Below are 19,790 nucleotides of genomic sequence, written 5' to 3' on the forward strand. Positions count from 1 at the left end.
ATATCGATACTTTCAAATTCTGAATATTTGTAAATATATCGATAGATGTCTAACTTATCGTTAACATATAAAAAAATGTTTCATTAGTCAACCACAAAACTGTTTACATAGAATTTAGTATGGTGCAAGCCTCAAACCTTTAACTAACAGTAATAGTTTCATATCTATTTCAAAGCCTTATGAATTTGTGAATTGATTGCGCCTCGCAAACCTTAGTGCTGTGAAATACAAAACGTTATTAATTTGACGTTGATCAACACTGTTGCGAACATAATGAATCTTCAAATATATCGATAGCATATCAACAACCCTACATTCCGCAGGCATGAAAAATCTAAAAGTTAAAGTAATTTGTTTATTGTAAAAGAGTGCTAGACACGATTCGCGAAAAATTGGCTAGAGTTCAAACGGTATATACCCCTTCTGTTCGTTTATTTTCAACATATCCAATCGACACGTATGCTCTCGAATAATGGTACCCAAAGTGTTTGGGGTGTGGTTGCGGAATTGAGGACGTTTGAATAAATTCTTTTTCAATAATAATACGGTGTACAAGAACAATATGTCCAGCTGCGCTTGTATGAGCTAATTGTTTATGCCAAACACAAAGCAACGCGCTATATTAATTGAACACTCCATTTTTATGCAAATGAGATGAGAGTGCTGTCGAGTGTTTTTTGTGGCAAGCGGCCAAAGCGGCTGCTATTGTGTGTATATGAAAACAAAAAACAAAAAAAAGGCCAATAGCTAAGATATTTGATTTGCGTTGTGTGCTTCTTCTTCCATTCTTCGTAGATTTGTCAAACTCGAAAGCAGCAGCCAGCACATCGAGTTCCCTTCCCAAGTTTAGACTGCAATGTGCAGCTGCAGTGTAAATGTTCGAGATGTCCCGGCTCGCTGATTACTTTGTAATTGTTGGCTACGATAACGACAAAGAAAGTAAGTGCCAATAATACCATATACTAGATGCCTGTGTGATTGTACTATTTTTATATACTTACATTTATAGAAACTGCCGGCAATGTTAGCGGTCAGCCAATATGCGGCAAAATTGTGCAACGTTTCCCAGAGAAAGATTGGCCCGACACACCCTTTATTGAGGGCATCGAATGGGTATGGTTGTTTTTGTGAATTACTTCGCCACGCACTTACATTCACAATTCAACTCTTTGTTATCTCCACACAGTTCTGTCAACCACTCGGATGGAATTTATCGTATGAGAAACAAGAACCCAAATTTTTCATCTCTGTGCTCACGGACATTGATGCCAACAAGCATTATTGCGCCTGTCTGAGCTTTCATGAAACGCTTGCCATCACCCAGACGCGCAGCGTGGACGATGAAGATGAGACCATAGCGAACAACAGCAGAGCAGGGCCTCCAGTCTCTACGGCTGTAGAGCCCATAACCCACCATAGCATTATGTATGCACCAAAGTGTTTGGTGCTCATCTCCCGCTTGGATTGTGCAGATACTTTTAAGGTAATCTGCTGCTGTAGTTGCCTATGCATAAAATTAATTACTAATATTTTACAGAACTGTCTGGGCACCATTTATACGGTGTACATTGAAAACTTGCCATATGCCATGGAAAATCTGATTGGCAACATACTCGGATGCATTCAAGTGCCACCCGCTGGCGGGCCGCAAGTTCGCTTCTCCATCGGTGCCGGGGACAAGCAATCGCTGCAGCCTCCACAGAGCTCCTCACTCCCCATCACGGGGAACGGTGTTAACTTTCTGTTCAAACAGCTGGGCATTAAGAATGTTCTAATTCTGCTGTGTGCTGTGATGACCGAAAACAAAATACTCTTTCACTCCAAGTGCTACTGGCACTTGACGGACAGCTGTCGTGCTTTGGTGGCACTCATGTATCCATTTCGATACACACATGTTTACATACCGATTCTGCCAGCGCCTCTTACCGAGGTGCTGTCCACGCCTACCCCATTCATAATGGGCATACACAGTTCATTGCAAACGGAAATTACCGATTTACTCGATGTAATTGTTGTGGATTTGGATGGCGGATTGGTTACCATACCAGATGCTCTAACACCACCAGTGCCCATCTTTCCATCACCTTTGTGGGAGCAAACACAAGAGCTACTTGGAATGATATTATTTCCCAATTTGGCGCAAGCGGATCTCGCATTTCCCAACAACGAGCGCCCAACTGCAACATTAGCTAAAACCGAGGCACAAATTGACAAGGAGTTGCGTGCTATATTTATGCGTCTCTTCGCACAATTGCTGCAAGGCTATCGTTCTTGTTTGACCATTATACGCATTCATCCCAAGACGGTTATTACTTTTCACAAAGCTGGTTTTCTGGGTGCACGTGATCTCATCGAAAGCGAGTTTCTGTTTCGCGTTTTAGACAGCATGTTCTTTACAACGTTTGTTAACGAGCGCGGGCCGCCATGGCGAGCATCTGATGCCTGGGATGAATTATATAGCTCAATGAATGAGTTGCTCAAATCGGAGGCACAGAATAAGAATCTCGTAAGTTTTTATTAAATAATATTAGAAGCCAAGTACTTAGCTTTGCTATTTTTAGATACTCACACATATCCAGGAGCTGGGTCGCATTCTATACGAGAACGAAGCATCTAATGCCCACGTCACGTATGCGCAGAAAGTGCTTCGACCACCCGAAGGTGCTTTCCAACGCATCCATCAGCCCGCTTTTCCGCGCATTAGTAGCGATAAGGTAGAGCTCATCATTCAGGATGGCATTCGCAAGAACGGGCAATCGCAGCGTTTTCATGTCACACGCAATCAGCATCGCATCATACCCATGGGACCAAGGCTACCGGAGGCGCTGGACGTGCGTCCCACTACAGTGCACAATTCGGCACGACGACTGGAGGTGTTGCGCACCTGTGTGTCGTACATTTTTGAGAATCGCATTGCCGATGCAAGAAAATTGCTGCCGGCTGTAATGCGAACACTAAAGGATAGGGATGCTCGACTCATTTTGTGCCGTGAACTATTTGGTTATGTGCATGGCAATAAGGCGGTGCTAGATCATCAGCAATTTGATCTGGTCGTGCGTTTTATGAACAAAGCATTGCAGAACTCGTCAGGAGTGGATGAATACACAGTGGCAGCCGCTCTGTTGCCTATGTCCACAATATTCTGCAGAAAGCTATCGATGGGTGTAGTGCAATTTGCCTACACTGAGATACAGGATCATGTTATTTGGAAAAATTTACAGTTCTGGGAGTCAACGTTCTTTCAAGATGTTCAGGCACAAATTAAGTCACTTTACTTGCTACAACGCCGTCAAAATGAGAACAACAAGGAGGCAAATTGTGTACTGGATGAGGTGCCGCTCGAGGAACCGACTGCATTAGAAATTACCGCCGAGCAGTTACGCAAGAGTCCAGCCATTGAGGAGGAGAAAAAGGCTGAGCTGGCAAAATCGGAGGAATCGACGCTCTATAGCCAGGCCATACACTTTGCTAATCGCATGGTCTCCCTGCTGATACCGCTCGATGTCAATGTGGATGCGGCCAGCAAGCCAAAACTCGCCTTTAGGCTTGAAGAAAACCAGAGTGTTTCTAATAGGTGAATTACTTTCAAAGCTTACAAGTTTTTAACATTAATCGTGTAACTTCTTTGCAGTATTATGGGCTCACATAGCCTGAGTGAACATTCCGATGAGGGCTTTGAGGAGAATGATGCTCTAGAGATAGGTGTTACGGTGGGCAAGACCATTTCGCGCTTCATCGATTGCGTCTGCACGGAGGGCGGTGTTACCTCGGAGCACATTCGCAATCTACACGATATGGTGCCAGGTGTTGTGCACATGCATATCGAGTCGCTAGAGCCAGTATATCAGGAGGCCAAACGGCATCCACATGTGCAAAAACCGAAGATTCAAACGCCTTGTTTGCTACCTGGCGAAGAGTTGGCAACAGATCATTTGCGTTGCTTTCTGATGCCGGATGGCCGTGAAGATGATACCCAGTGCTTAATTCCAGCTGAAGGCGCGTTGTTTTTGACCAACTATCGCATTGTCTTCAAGGGTTCACCTTGTGATCCGCTCTTTTGCGAGCAAACGATAGTGCGAGCTTTTCCCATTGCTTCGCTACTAAAGGAGAAGAAAATATCGATGCTGTACCTCGCTCATTTGGATCAAACTCTGCCGGAGGGATTGCAGCTGCGCTCCAGCTGCTTTCAGTTGCTCAAGATTGCCTTTGACACGGAGGTGACACTAGAACAAATCGAAGCTCTGCGTAAAACGCTTAGTAAAGCGCGACATCCGTTCGATGAATTTGAGTATTTCGCCTTTCAGTCCTATGGCACCATGCTCCAAGGTGTCGTGCCGCTGAAGACCAAGGAAAAGTACTCGACGCTCAAAGGATTTGCAAAGAAGACGCTGCTGCGCACTGCCAAAAAAGCGGGCTTCAAGCAAAAGGTGCAGACAAAACGCAAATTAGTGCCGGAATATGAGTTGGGAGGCGGCGGAGGGAGTGCCGATGCATTGGAAACTCATTCGATGGACGACGAGCTCGAGGATGGGGATGAGTTTGAGATACAACAGAGCGAGGCCGCCACGCAACGCCTCTTAACAAGCAAGGATATTGAAAGAATGCGTGAGCGAAGTTACGTGCGCGATTGGAAACGTTTGGGTTTTGATGCGGATGCACAACGCGGTTTTCGCATTAGCAATGCCAATGCAAGTTATGCTACATGCCGTACATATCCGGCTATAATTGTGGCACCAGTGCAATGCAGCGATACTGCAATGACGCATTTGGGACGGTATTTCAAGGGACAACGTATACCATTGCCCACTTGGCGACATGCGAATGGATCATTGCTCATACGTGGTGCCCAACCGAATAGTAAATCCGTTATTGGCATGATCAAGAACACAACGGGAGCGAATACTATATCGCACCATGATGTTACTCATTATCCGGAGCAGGACAAGTATTTTATGGCATTGATCAATACAATGCCAAAACTAACGCCTCTGGATCAGTACACGGGCTTGAATCTCTCAATGAGCTCGCTACTAGGTCATGGTGCGGTAGGAGACGATCATCAATCTCTAACACCAGAGCTCATGCGTAAGCAAAGGACCAATTTAAATGTACCCGATTGCAGCAAATCGAGCGCTGCTGGCGGCAAAGGAGGCACTATGAAGGGAAATGCAAGCAATACATCCGCGCATGCCTTCCGCAAAATGCGACTCTATGCGTTGGGTAAGAAAGTTCCACATAATTGCTTAAACTTCTTGAATACTATGTCTAATCTATATCAACTTGCAGGTGAAAAATCACAGGCCAAATCGAATTTGAATGGAGACTTCTGTGCAGATTTTATACCCGTTGACTATCCAGACATTCGGCAATCTCGTTCGGCGTTCAAGAAACTGATGCGCGCCTGCATGCCATCACATAATGCAAATGATGCAGATGGCCAGAGCTTCGCCAAAATGGTGGAGCAATCTGATTGGTTGCAGCAAGTCTCAACACTTTTGCAACTATCCGGCGCCGTTGTCGATCTAATTGATTTGCAGGAGAGCAGCGTAATGTTGTCACTAGAAGATGGCTCTGATGTGACCGCACAACTTTCGGCCATAGCCCAACTTTGCCTGGATCCGTACTATCGCACACTGGACGGATTTCGAGTGCTTATCGAAAAGGAGTGGCTGGCATTCGGACATAGATTCGCACATCGTAGCAATCTGAAACCATCTCATGCCAGCACAAACATTGCATTTGCACCCACATTTCTGCAGTTTCTGGACGTCGTGTATCAGTTGCAACGGCAATTCCCTATGGCGTTCGAATTCAATGATTTCTACTTGCGATTCCTTGCCTACCATGTGGTATCCTGTCGTTTTCGGACTTTTCTATTCGATTGCGAGTTGGAGCGTTATGATTCGGGTATTGCATCCATGGAGGATAAACGCGGTTCTATGAGTGCCAAGCACTTGTTTGGAGGAGGTGTAGCCAATGGCTCTGATGATGAATGCAATGTTTATCCACTTGATATACGTAGTCCACGCACACCCACCCTAAATCGCATTGGCCATTCCATATTTGACTACATTGAGCGACAACACAACAAGTCGCCAATTTTCTACAACTTCCTGTACTCCTCTGACAAAGACGTAGTGCTACGTCCGCAGAATAGCGTGGCCGCTTTAGACTTGTGGACCTTCTATACGAATGAGGAACTGGCCCAAGGACCACCCTACGATCTGGAAGTGACCAATGTGGACGACGAAATCGATCTTTCGGAAATTAAGGGCAAACGCATGGTAATCAGCGCTGGATATGATAACATTGAGAAATGTAATCCCAATGCTTATGTGTGCTTGCTGAGCGAAGTGAAGCAGGCGGAAACGGAACGGGGATATTTGCCACAAAAGTGGCAGCAGGTGTGGAACAATTTGGTGGTTCCAGCTGTGGAGCCAATGTCGCGCAAGACCTCGCTTAATAGCATGCTAGTACATACACAACAACTCAAACGCTCCACCTTAGAGATAATTATCAAGGGACGTCTGGCTGGCTATCAAGATAAGTTCTTCCATCCACATCGTTTTGAGAAGCACCCATATACAACACCCACCAATTGCAATCATTGCACGAAACTGCTTTGGGGACCTGTCGGCTATCGTTGTATGGATTGTGGCAATTCATATCACGAAAAGTGCACCGAGCTTTCGATGAAGAATTGCACAAAATACAAGGCCATAGATGGTACTGTCGGTCCGTCAAATGTGAATATGTCGCAGGGTGACACGGCCAGCATTGCCTCCAGTGCAGCGACTACGGCACGGACCTCCAGCCATCATTTCTACAATCAATTCAGTAGTAATGTTGCCGAGAATCGCACACACGAAGGGTAAGTATTGTTTCTAAATAATATAATATTTCCTCTAACATAAGCTGATTTGTTTTGTGCAGACATCTCTATAAGCGTGGTGCTCTACTCAAGGGATGGAAGCAACGTTGGTTTGTTCTTGATTCTATTAAGCATCAATTGCGCTACTACGATACCGCCGATGACACAGCGCCTAAGGGCATTATAGGTAATGCGTATATTTTGATAATAAAACCGCGATTTTATTTATGTGAGTTATTAATTCAACAGAGCTAGCCGAGGTGCAGTCTGTGAGCGCTGCACAACCCGCACAAATTGGCACAAAAGGCGTCGATGATAAAGGATTCTTTGACGTAAAATGCCTTTCAAAATATTGGCCTTCAATTTAATAATGTGTATTATATTTTTGCAGCTTAAAACATCTAAGCGTACGTATAACTTTTATGCAATGAACGCAAATCTGGCACAGGAGTGGACTGAAAAACTACAAGCCTGTCTGCAGTAGATTAAACAGCCACAATCACAAGCTCGACCACAGCCTCAGCAACAAATACCAATTGTTATTAAAACTGGCACTCACCTTAGTACTATTCTTCTGCCGTGGCTTCAGCATAGAAATTTGTTCTATGCACTCTTCGCTTCCTGCTCCTTAGATATATATACATATATATTTATGCCGAATATTCTGTTTTGTTTTAGGACAATCCATTACCGTTATTATTAACATTTGTTTGTGTAAATGTGAGAGAGAGAGAGAGAATTTATTTGTGAACTCGCGTATTACTCTGGATCTGTAGCTCTGAGTGTATTATTTATAACAAAAACATTTTTTTACATATATAAGTTGATTTAGTGTGAAAACGTTGTTTATTAACACTCGCATAATGCATAAATTACTTGAATATTTAGCAACAATTAACGTAAGCGACAAAAGCTAAGAAACAAAAATTAACTAAACACAAAATAGTATAAAAGTAAATGTGCATATAAAAAGGGAATCTACATTATGTGATTATGCGATAAATAATAATAAGCACATGAATGATGATCAAATGAAAAAGAGAATAACTAGAGAAAAGGAAGCCACGATAGCAACTTTTTATACATTATTTATATATATATGTCTACGCATATGACATATGTGTCTATTTATGGAAACATACATACTTATATAGTAAAAATACAAAAATACCAAAGATAATTCCACCTTTGTTGCGCAATTAAAATGCATTTCTTAATTTCTTCCTTTGAATTAAATTTAATTAATAAACGCCTTTATACAATACGATAATATATATTTTATATAATTTACTGCAATTATTTGTGGCTTACAAACTATATACATTTTTAAACAAATGCGCTTTGTATTTATAATTTCATTAATTGCTTAACAACTCCCTTGGTTCAATCAGATCATAGGAACGTCGTCCAGTAGACAATGTTGAGAATGAAGAACGAGAACGGAAAGAAGAAGCGCGAGAATTTATCTATATAGATGGCGGTGGCATGCCCATGGCAGAATGTATCATACTGTGGCTCAATTATCGACTCCCGATGGTGATGCTGCAATACACGCTGCAGAGTTTCAATCATCAGCAAAAGTGCCCTTGACAAACTCACCTTTAGATCGTCTAGATCTGTGATATTCTCATCGGAGTAACCCTTCATTGCCTTTGTTGCCACCGGACCCATGTAATTGTTGACTACAGCAAATTCCATGAGCGAGAGGAATACAAAAACCGAGCACGAGGACATCCACACATCAATGGCCTTGACGTATGAAACGGGCGGCAGAGATTGCTGCGATTGTGTATTCTGTGTGGCCAAGGTGAGCAGCGAGGTAACGCCGAGAGTGACTCGTGCCGGTATAGCCTCGGGTTTAATCCAGAACGATATCCACGACATAACCACAATGAGGGCAGATGGAATATACGTGTGAAACAGGTGATAGCCCAAGCGTCGGCGCAAGTTAAACACAATCGCCAGACATGTAAAATTACCTAGGAAAGGTTTATATTAAAATCTTAGCATACAGTTTTGAGACTTAACGACTCACCCGTTGAGTACTCGATGGTACAATCGGTCGTATAATTATTTGATATGTCCAGTTGTGGCAGCTCGATCTCAGCATTGACGACCAGTGGATCGGTCATGTTCCAAATAAATACCAAGTCTTCCACTGTATGCGATACTATATAAAAGCTGCCTGTTAAAAAGACTGCTGTTGCCCAAAAGATTTTCCACTTACGACTCTCTATCATCATTGAACAGATTTGTGTATCATGCGGATAGGACTCAAATTTCATGGCACACGACAGCACCAGCGTCAATTTGGACATGTAGAGCAACGTCTTGTCGTGGTACAGCCAAAGATAGTGATTTGGAATGCTCATCTCATGAAATGTCACCTTTTTGGCATTCTTAAAGAAGCAATCGGGACGCCAAATGCTGTGCAGCCAATCCACGTCTAGAATGCGATACTGTTCGCTCATATTCTCTGGTAAACGAAGACGCGGATCGCGCCAACTTTGTGCTAAAAATATGTCCGTCACATAGGTCTACAAGAGGATTATTAATTAAACGGAAAATACAACAATTAATTATATTATTATTACCATGGATTCCTCATTGATAGAGTCCAAGGAGAGCACGGTGACATGAAAATATACAACGGTTGGTTGTCCCAGCAGCTTTGGTGCACGATTCTTGTCGTAGGTTTTCGAAGGTATGGGCAATATATCTGGCAGCGATAGGCTTGATTCGTAATGAGATACCAGCTCGGCGCTCTCTGTATTATTTCTGCAGAGGAAAACAAATAATGCTACTGTTGAGTGTGCTCGACTATATGATACTGATATGAAATCCATGAAATTTTCAGCTTCCTCGACTGTTACATACTTATTAACTTGTGGCTTCACCACTTAAAAATTCTTTCGGAACATTTTACTTCTAAGAAATTTATATCAAGTAGAGCCACATTAGTTGCAGTAGCTTATAACTAATATATTTTTAATTCGTTTTAAGTAAGCATATAAGTTAAATTAATTTTCAGAAATCTTTTATCAATTCTAAGGGATTAAGCAGTCGCACAGATGATCATAGCAATATTTTCTAGACAGCTGACAACAAAGCTGAGGATTTTTGGTTTTATTTACACTTAAACTCTTGTCATTTGTGTACCGGGTATAATTATACGGCACACAAGAATTTAGGTTATGTTTCAGCCTTGTCTGATGCAATGCGTTTTTGCCAAGTTGGCAAATGTTTTATCAAAGTAATTGTTATTATGTGTTTTTTGATTTGTTACCTGAAACCGTGAACACAATCACATGGTTGAATTGATTTCTCTAATATTAGTAAATAAATTACAACGGCCACCATGAAATTATGCTTTTTCAATTGTCTAAATGAGTTTGGCATTTGCATTTTGAACACACCAACACACCGTTACGTTGTTTTTGTGTATAAATCAACAATTTTTATTATTACGGCTATTTACTTAATTTATTTGTATTGCATAGTTTTGCGCGTTTCACGTATTGTTTTTTACGTTTGAATTGAAAATTTAAATTCATAATTTTAGCGCACATTGTTTGGTGAATGTGGATGACATTATTCAACTGATTAAAAGTAGTCGAAACATTTCAAGCAGTTTTGTCGCATGCAATTGTAATTTATTGGATAATTTAATAAATGCAAGACGATTCTTCTTTACTTTTATACGGCAAAACCAAACAAAAAAAATAAAAGAGTTATATAGACGTTAGCTGTGCGCTGCTCAAGGCGTGATAAATACATTCCTAAGGCTTCGTTTTCATTGGCATTCCTCTCTTTTGCTATTGTACTTTTCAAAATTGACATGTCCGAGATAGTGAGTACAAAACAGATGCACAATTGTAAGCCGAACCCATATATACAGTCCAATATCTGAGTATAATACTAGCTAGTTAAACACGACGAGATAGTCTGTATACCCTTATTCAGTCTTGTATAGCGAATTATGCGTAATAATTGGCATATAATTGACAAATCTATTGTAATTTGTAACCTACAAAATAATTTCTATATGAATTAGAAATATTGCACGCCTTTTATAATATCTGAAAATCAATATTGTATCACATAGTTTAAAAATTCGCGCCGACCAAACTCACTTATTGTTAAGCTTTGGCGTTGCCAATAGTATGGGATTAAGCAAACAGCTGAGCAACAGCGTTGCCAAGTCGAGCAATTTCTTTGCACAGTGGCAATGACGCACTGCTCAAGATAAATATTGATTTGTTTTACTTGTACGCACTTGTTTTTTTTAAAATGTAACTAAAAATTTGTAAAACCGCAAATCTAAAATAAAACATTGTCATATTATTAATTAACAGTGCCGAGCACAAGTTCAACATGGAATTTCCCCAACAAATCGAAGGTAAGCTGTTAAACTGCGGCGGTAAATAATTTTCCGTAAGGTTCAGATTCATTTTTGGATGTGGGTGGGTTTGATGGTTGGAGGGTTGGGGGTCGTAGGGTCGTCCGTACTTCTTTGTTGCACAGTGACGTGATGCGGCGCAGTGTGCAACTTGTATATTGATATTGATTACTTGCAAGAAAAGCAAGATACACAAAACCACTGCAAATGTGAAAAACTGACATTGTTTTTGAAATTTGTTCTTTTTATCGTTAAAGCACGACTAATTGGCATATAAAATAATTCAGAAAGACTCGTTAAGCAAACATCCCCCAAAACATACTAAGCTAGTACTAAACTAGTGCTAAATAAACACTTTACTTACCAGAGACCCTAGTCTTGGCACAACAGACAACATATGCCTACGATGTCGTAATGGAGTCGCCACTATATCCCAAGGTCAACAACAATTTAAGTTCCAAGGTGTCGCCCAGTGGCGACAAGATGAACTCTAGCATGAATAGCAGCAGCACTTTGGAGGACACGACGCCCAGTGACTCGGGGGTACAAATGCTAGATTCAGAGAATAGTGATGTCATGATTGAGTCCATCACCTCCCAGACGGGCTTGGAATATGAAGAGCCATTGAAAGCCACCGCAATAGTTGCAGAGCAGCAGCATCAGCAACCGACGGTTGACACCAATTCAAATGTGGCAGCAACTGAGGAAACGATGACCACTAGTGCTTACTCCACCTTCGACACAACCGAGAAGATCGTGTATAGGCGCAAGGTGCACAAAACCACGTCCACCCCCAAGGCGCCCAAGAAACGTGTGTCCTTTCATGAGGACATATTGAAGAACACGCGTACTGACAATATTCACATTGAGCATGGCTTCATCACATACAAAAATGGTCGCAAGCTGGCCGTGGTGGGTGGCAACTCAGCGGGTGTAGCTGGTGCCGCCGGTCGCTACTCATGGTGTGCAGAACGCGAGCGTATTCATGGACCTACTGAGCTGAGCGCAGCGGGCAGAGATTCGGAGGAAACTGGAGGCGGTGACGTAGTGGGACGTAGTCGTCGTCTGGTCTATCGAAATGCCTGCTCTGATGTCTTGGACTATGGAAACACCGACATCTATGACACTAATGATCCAGTTGGTCTGCAATATGATAACTCAGGAGTCTTTGAATATGCCTCGACTACCACAGAAGGCAAGCAACGGGATGAACGATTGCTATATCGCTGTGCGTGCAGCAGTTCCAACTCGAGTCTGGATTCTGATGAGCAGGACAAAAACTCTAATAGCAATGCCAATCGAAAGCAGTATGAGCAGGCAAAGAGCAGTTCCTGCGACTGCATTGGCATGAGCAATGCCAACAATAATTTAATTGGTAATTTTGATATTAACTTAAATGCAATGAAAAGTTATATTTTAAATGCATTTGTTTTTAGGCGAAAATTGTTATTATTCGGAACCAAACATTGGCGATGCGGGCAGCCCCAAGCAAAAATCCGTGTGGAACAAAGAGAAGAAGCCCAAGTCGAGCTGCTTGAAGAAAACCAAACGACACACAAACATCATACAAGAGCAGGATCTCAGTGATCGTGTCAAGAAGTTTAATGTGCACGACATTAAGCATCAGCTGCTGGACAACAGCAGTAAAATGATATTTGGCTCATTGAAGAGCATTTTCACAATGCCATTGCCCGAACGTGGCGTTCCCGAAGGCTCCGAGGATCTGCAGTCTGTGGTGGAGTGTGTTCCAGAACTGGAACAGACGCCTGAGCATAAACCGACTCATCAGCAAAAACTGCAGTATCAGTCACCAGATTCACCACCACTCAAAGCCAAACCGTTTTTGAGCAAGAGTCTAGATGGCAACAAGCAGGCACAGGGTGTTAAGAAGTTTGTGCACAATGTAGATGAGCAGTTGCGACGCAAAAATGATGACCACTCAGCGAGCAGTTCCACAGAGGCCTCACCCATGGACAGCAGCAAGCAGCACGTGCTGCGACGTCAAGATGAGTTCGATAAGGAAACAGCAGCAGGCACAGTATCTATTGTCACCAGCACACAAAGTGAATTCCGCAGCAAGTTTATCATCAACTGTGAGAGCACAGTCTTTGAGCACACAGGTGTTTCCTATGAGACCAGCGAGCCAAATCAGCTCGAGCTATCCATACCGAGCACACAGCACAGCAGTGTGGCAAGCTTGCTGGAGCGGGACACGCCCATTGCACAGCCAGCCAGCCAGCTTCGCACTTCATTTATGGCTGCTCCCATTGCTAAGACTTTTAGCAACTTCTTCCGCAGTTTTACAGACAGTGCCGCTAATAACGCAGCAGCTGAAAAGGAGAAGGAACAAAAAGAGCAGCAGCAACAGCAGGCAGCAACCGATAGTTACTTTGGTAAAATATGTGAATATTCATTAAAATTAATAAATATTTGATTTTACTCTTGGCAACAGCTTCAAAAATGTCTAAGACAGCACGACCACAGCAGGCACAAGCGATACCCAACAAACTTCCCACTACACACTCATCATCTACCATATCCGAGCTTAGCTCCATTAGCAACAACACCAATAGCAACTCCAACTCATGCTCCAAGCCACCAAGCCAATCCCAGATCAATACGAATCCACTGATGCTTGGCAGTGTGGAACGACAGTCGCGACATCTTCCCTCACCACTGAAGAAACGCGGGCAACCATTGCAACCGCCACGCTATGGTGATCAACAGCATCATAGTCGAAGTCTGCACAGTCCTAGCAGCTATTTGGGCGCACGCGGCGGTTGTCCAGGTCCTGGTGCTCCGGGTGGAAGTGGACGTGACTCAAAGAGCACGATTTTAAGTGAAGAGTTCGATGACATATTAACCATTACGACCACAACAGATACGGCCAATGATCGACCATCCACAGAGAGTGATTTAGTAATAGTAGATTATACCGATGTTGACTATGCACAACTATTGAAGCCGCCAACGCCGGGTGCAAAGACCTCGCTCATCAATCGCTTTCTGCGTAATGTCACCCAAAAGAAAATACTCGAGTCCTCAATACGCAAGAATGACTTTTTTGCGGATAAACTACGTGGCGAACAGAAGCATCTGGGATCACATCTATATGTGCGCGGTGTGCGGCCGAAAAACTATGAGTTGATTGATGATTTAAATGCTGAAATTGCCATGGAAATTGAAATGTCGGGCGCCAACTCGCCACGTCGTGAATTGGCCGTGGGCATGGATCTGGATTTGCCAGGAGATTTGTCACGCTTCGAGTTGGGCATTGGCGAAATATCCATTGACATCTTCAGTGGCAAACATTTGTCCATATTTCGTGAACCCGACGAGCAATTGCTCAAGGTAAACAAGCAGCAGGGATTTGAATTAATTTATAAATTAAATATACATTTGTCAATTGCATTTGCAGGTATTTAAACTATACACTGGTTACAGCTGCGAGGGATACATGACGCCAGTTTTGGTTCTGCTCACAGACAAAACGCTTTATGTTTCCGACCTGGTGAGAAACTGTCTGTGTGCCAAGTTTGTGCTGGCGTATAAGGATCTGGATGTCATTTTGGTAACCAACTTAGCTTAAGGCATTTGTCGTGAATTGAACAATAATCAATACTTCACTTTCTTGTAGATGGGCCCTTTTGGAAACACGGTGCTGCTTAGCAATAGCATGAGGGACATGCAACAGGTGCTGCTCGCCGGTGGTCCGTATCCAGCAGATGCACTAGTTGCCAATCTAGAGCTATGCGCACGTCGCAGCGGCTCAACGCTACCCGCTGTCGGTCAACTGACATTGGAACACTTGGCTCCGCTGCAGGCGTTCGTGCGAGCTAACAGTTGTGTGGGCAAGGATGAGAACTGGATATTCTATGCGGTGGTTAATATGCCAGCAGGCGGTGTGCTGGGCATGGGCTTGGTCGATGAACAGGAGCCACTTGGTCCGCACACCAAAGGTTTTCTCATGCATCGACGAGTGCGAGAATCGACGAGCTCAGCTGCCGCATCCAAGATTAATTGGCAACCAGGTTACTTCCTACTAAAGTGAGTAGTCCAAACGAATGGCCATTTAACGTCTGGAATGTCATAATCAATTGCATTTTGTTACAGAGCTGGTGTGCTGTACATGTTTAATGACTCCACACAAAAGCTGCCAAGCTGGGCCATGGCGCTGGCTGAGTGTCAAGGTGCGAGGCGCGCTGTGAAATCCGCTCGACCGCATTGCTTTGAGATAATGCTGAAGGGTCAACTGCTGCAAATGGCAGCACCGGATGAGTATGTTGCTTCGGAATGGCTACAAGCGCTCTTGCAATCAGCCAGTGGTGTAAGTTATAAGCTAAAAATCATCCCAATGAAATATTTGATTGATGTATGCCACTTTTGATATGCAGCTTTTCGAGCTGCAAGAGAAGCACAAGGCTCTGGGATGCACATTGATTGTTACACAAAACCATTTGATTACCTTACGTGAGGATTTTTCTGCCCCGCTGCGTCAACTCACCAGGCAGATGGAAAGCCCAACTGCTGCAGCCCCAGAACCCAAACCCCCTATACGAGATGATGACATGTTGTGTATTTTTGATACAAGCAGCGTGGTAAGATTACCGCTCTTCGATTTGTGTAAGTAGGCTAAGATTTTGCAACTTCTTTTGTAGCTAAGCTCAACGACAAGCACGCCAACGCGTGGGACACAACGCTCTTGCTCCTCTCTCAATTCAACGCCCACGAAGCAGTCACAGGATGTCGTCAAAGCGACGGAGAAAAGCGCTGGTGAAGTGGGACAGTCTCAAAAAATGAGAAGTGTTTATGGGAAAAACTCTGGCCTCGAAATTCTTACCTGTGCGGACATTAAGGCAATGACAGGCATTAAGATACCATCGCATAGTGAAACTTGGTGGTGTATACTAGAGTTTTCGTGTCAGGAAGCGCCTGTGGAGTGCATGGATGACTTAGTAATATTTTTTGCCAGCAACATGGAGATGCAACGTTTTCTCCGACTGTTGGAACAGCTGTGGCAAGCCAAAAATGTGCGTAGCAAGCTATTTACCTATTTGTACAGCTACTATACAGATTACTTTTGTGTTCACAGAATGATCTCTTCCCAATAACTATACTGGACGATGATGATACATTAGCTGAACAGTGCACAATGCTATATTTAGACATAAATCGCGCCTGGGAGCCATTGCTATCGGCAGCCTTGGGTTATCCTCTCTAAACACGCAACTAATCAATATACTCTACAAAAAAACGTATATATCTGAAACATTTTGCTAAATATGACTAAATGCTTAATACTGTAATACTCAAGCAAAATTGCTGAAAAACAAACCTTATGGCATATATATATATATCTATATCTATACACAACATTCATACCCTTCTGTAGCTGTATCTATGATATTATGATTTGTAATGTGTACATTCGCTTAATTCATTTATTCATTCATTTGCGCTGTTATCAAATATTTTGTGTGATATTAACTTTTAAGTTGCCAATTACTATAAATACACATATTGTATTATACATTCAGTTGCGTTTACAAACCTTTGTTAAAATTGATTTTGTTTGTTTATTTTTTTTACAAACACCGTGTAAAAATATGCACAAAAAACTCCAAGGCTTTACTATGTGTAAAATATCTTTTTGTCTCAAGAAAAACAAAATTATGAAAAAACAAAAAAAATATTTTGTAAGCATTCGTTAAGAGCAACCAAAATCATTAGCAAATCATTGATAATTTCAATATATATACATATACATACTATATTATACTCTAGCTAAAAGATATTATACGTAAATCAATCCATATTTATATATTACTATATATGTATATGTATGTTTGGATGGTTTTTTTTTGGTGCGTAATCGAATGAAGTGACATTAAATGACATGAAAGTATTTCAATATATTTATAAAATGTAACCTCTCAATATACAAATACACAATATATATATCGCAATATAACGCTGATGTTTTCATACCAAATGCACGACAATGCTTTAATTTAAATTTTTTTAATATAAATTACAGTCAATAGAATTAGTACCTAAAACTTGAAAAATTTCCTGTTAAATCGAATATTACGTGAATACGTGTAGGAATGGATTTAATTCTAATTTTTTTTTTATATAATTTACAGTCAATAGCATTAGTACCTAAAACTTGCAAAATATGCTGTTAAATCGAACATTACGTGGATACGTATAGCAAAGGCTTTAGGTAGGGAATGTAACCCGCCCACCTTCACTTTAATTTGCTTATGCAATTTTCAATTAGCAAGGCTTAAGATACACGTCTCTTACAAGTATATCTCATACCTTTTGATTGGTCATAAGCCGTATGAAAACATCAGATAAAAGCTCATATTAATTAATAAAATGAATAAACCTAATTGTAGTGGGGTATTTTTATTTTTAACGTTAAGTCTTCTGATTGATGACCCTTGACACAGAGCAATAGAAAACGAGTTGGAGATGAAGCTTGAGGCTTGCGGTATGTATTAAAATCGTAGGGTATCCCCATGCCCAATCAGTTTTTACTGCACTATAAACATATGTATATACTAATAAAAACTGTGGAAATGGTATTAACAACACATGCAGTTTTCTTATACATATGTATATGTACGTAGCTTGTATGTGTTTATTTCTGTAGGTGTGAGGGACTACGATGGTATGATGTTTACTTCTGATTAATGCATGGGGGTCTTAATAAGCTGGAGCATGGGATGAAATTCATGTATTCATATGAAGAATAGATACAAACTTATAAACATGCATACATGATCTTATATTTAGTGACAATTACATACGTACGTAGTAAGACATACTTATGTACATATGTACATATGTATGTGCAATGTAGGTGTGCTTAGTAGCCTGCTGATCAAATTCTAGTAATTAATAATTTAAGCAACAATCATACATAAATGCATGAGGACTTAGATATCTGCTTGCATCTCCATATGTAAGTATGTATATGTATATGTAGATACATATGTAAATACATACATATGTACATATGGAATAATATATGTATGTATGTATGTATGTACGTACATATGTATGAATGTACGTACTTCTTAAGTTGCACCATGGCCAGAGAGTAAATGCATAATTGGAAAATATGCATACAAATTAAAGATAAACACATGTAACAATAAGAGCTCTGAAGTCCAGCTAAACAAAGCATTGCATTCAAAGAGACACACACAAAAACGCGAGAGAGAAACGAAAGAGAATGAGAGATTGCGAGGTAAAAAGAAGGCATGGAAAGTCAAAAACTCCAACCCTCATAAGTCAACGAATAGAAGACTACAAGAAAAAAAACACGCACACACACACCCGTAATATACAGAAGGAAAACGGTTCAACAAATTTGATCCTATGCGACTGGTGCTTGCACTTCAAAACCAGTTTTAATGTTTTATACTACCTTTAAGTGTGTATACATACATATGTACATATGTATAATTGTAGGATGTATCTACAAAAGTTGTTCATACAATGTATAGAGATACATTCATGTGCATGCATACTACTTCTTAGAAGTTTATTGATTAATAAATTAAACTAAATTTGTATAAAATATTTAATAGAAAAGGTATCCTCAATTTTGCTCTTGCTTTCAACAGATGTACATATTTCGCTTTGTGCTGTGGCAGAGCATTGGCAAAAACAATAAAACACTTGCAGGCCAATCGCAGGCAAAAACAACAACAAATGCATGTGAATGTGCTTGGCTGGCGTTCAGGCTGAGAGGCTGCTGATGCTGCTGCTTCTAGTGTTGTGGCGAACAGAGGCTACTGCTCTCTTATTAGAGCGTCCCGTCCGTATACTCACTCATACATATACAGAAGTGCTTATGCTGATGCAGCACTCACTTTCATTAACACAAGCACTGGACGCATCAGCAGCAGAATTTAATGCAGCGACTGCGACGCAACCGCATACGAAGCGCTTCTAGACATCCCAGTGTACTTGCATACAGATAAACATCCACACATAAATACGTATATATGTATGTAACTTCAGATGTGTGTATAAAAATACCTACATACATACATACGCACGTAAGCCTGCACATACGTATGTATGTATGTACAGCAAGATTTACAAACATACAGATGTGTATAAACAAACATGGATACATACAAACACACGCTACATGTATAAATGCACTGGTCGAATACACTGTGAACACACTGTGACTGCGACTGCCAGGCCACACAACCCCAAAAGTTGGAAAACCAAATAAAAATACGAATACAAGGCCCGCTGTTTGTAAGTTTTCTGGTTCAATTTGGTCGACTTGCCAACGTCCTGCAATATCAATTAATGTTGATAATTTAAAGGCAAATCATGTAGGGTTTTACATTGCATCAATATACAATATATAGCATAATTACTATATTTATATGTTTATTTTATAAACATTTTTTGTATTTTATTAAATATAGATAAATAAATATTGGTAAAATACATGACAAATTTCATAGTATTCTAATGTCATTT

The 19,790-nt window shown here is 41.3% G+C and overlaps 3 protein-coding genes across 9 annotated transcripts; 2 read left to right on the forward strand and 1 right to left on the reverse strand.

Moving 5' to 3' along the window:
* Positions 1 to 289: 289 nt before the first annotated feature.
* Positions 290 to 8,122, forward strand: LOC132784928 (myotubularin-related protein 13). Its single transcript, XM_060790837.1, has 11 exons — positions 290 to 410; positions 796 to 939; positions 1,010 to 1,113; positions 1,187 to 1,483; positions 1,538 to 2,506; positions 2,562 to 3,574; positions 3,632 to 5,220; positions 5,287 to 6,871; positions 6,934 to 7,058; positions 7,121 to 7,203; positions 7,263 to 8,122. Exons 2-11 carry the CDS (start codon positions 876 to 878, stop codon positions 7,353 to 7,355), a joined length of 5,922 nt encoding a protein of 1,973 aa, XP_060646820.1. The 5' UTR covers positions 290 to 410; positions 796 to 875; the 3' UTR covers positions 7,356 to 8,122.
* Positions 8,123 to 8,136: 14 nt separating this feature from the next.
* Positions 8,137 to 10,621, reverse strand: LOC132784931 (glycine receptor subunit alpha-2). Of its 6 annotated transcripts, none has more exons than XM_060790845.1 (6): positions 10,158 to 10,619; positions 9,466 to 9,649; positions 9,099 to 9,408; positions 8,907 to 9,041; positions 8,471 to 8,850; positions 8,140 to 8,425 (listed from the first exon to the last, which is right to left on the reverse strand). In XM_060790845.1, exons 1-6 carry the CDS (start codon positions 10,274 to 10,276, stop codon positions 8,264 to 8,266), a joined length of 1,290 nt encoding a protein of 429 aa, XP_060646828.1. In that variant the 5' UTR covers positions 10,277 to 10,619; the 3' UTR covers positions 8,140 to 8,263. The 6 variants fall into 6 exon arrangements, with proteins under 6 accessions (XP_060646825.1, XP_060646824.1, XP_060646828.1 ...); XM_060790846.1 differs by having other exon boundaries at positions 8,145 to 8,413; positions 10,158 to 10,616; XM_060790842.1 differs by having other exon boundaries at positions 8,137 to 8,425; positions 8,907 to 9,408; positions 10,158 to 10,620.
* Positions 10,622 to 11,098: 477 nt separating this feature from the next.
* Positions 11,099 to 16,589, forward strand: LOC132784929 (uncharacterized). 2 transcript variants are annotated; one of them, XM_060790839.1, is made up of 10 exons: positions 11,099 to 11,270; positions 11,528 to 12,645; positions 12,707 to 13,663; positions 13,723 to 14,621; positions 14,689 to 14,841; positions 14,908 to 15,317; positions 15,384 to 15,597; positions 15,665 to 15,868; positions 15,929 to 16,300; positions 16,363 to 16,589. In XM_060790839.1, the coding sequence occupies exons 2-10, from the start codon at positions 11,685 to 11,687 to the stop codon at positions 16,489 to 16,491; spliced, it is 4,299 nt and encodes a 1,432-aa protein (XP_060646822.1). In that variant the 5' UTR covers positions 11,099 to 11,270; positions 11,528 to 11,684; the 3' UTR covers positions 16,492 to 16,589. The 2 variants fall into 2 exon arrangements, with proteins under 2 accessions (XP_060646822.1, XP_060646821.1); XM_060790838.1 differs by having other exon boundaries at positions 11,100 to 11,270; positions 11,638 to 12,645.
* Positions 16,590 to 19,790: the final 3,201 nt, after the last annotated feature.

This window comes from Drosophila nasuta, chromosome 2R (assembly GCF_023558535.2).
Source record: "Drosophila nasuta strain 15112-1781.00 chromosome 2R, ASM2355853v1, whole genome shotgun sequence".
NCBI classification, from domain to species: Eukaryota; Metazoa; Arthropoda; class Insecta; order Diptera; family Drosophilidae; genus Drosophila; species Drosophila nasuta.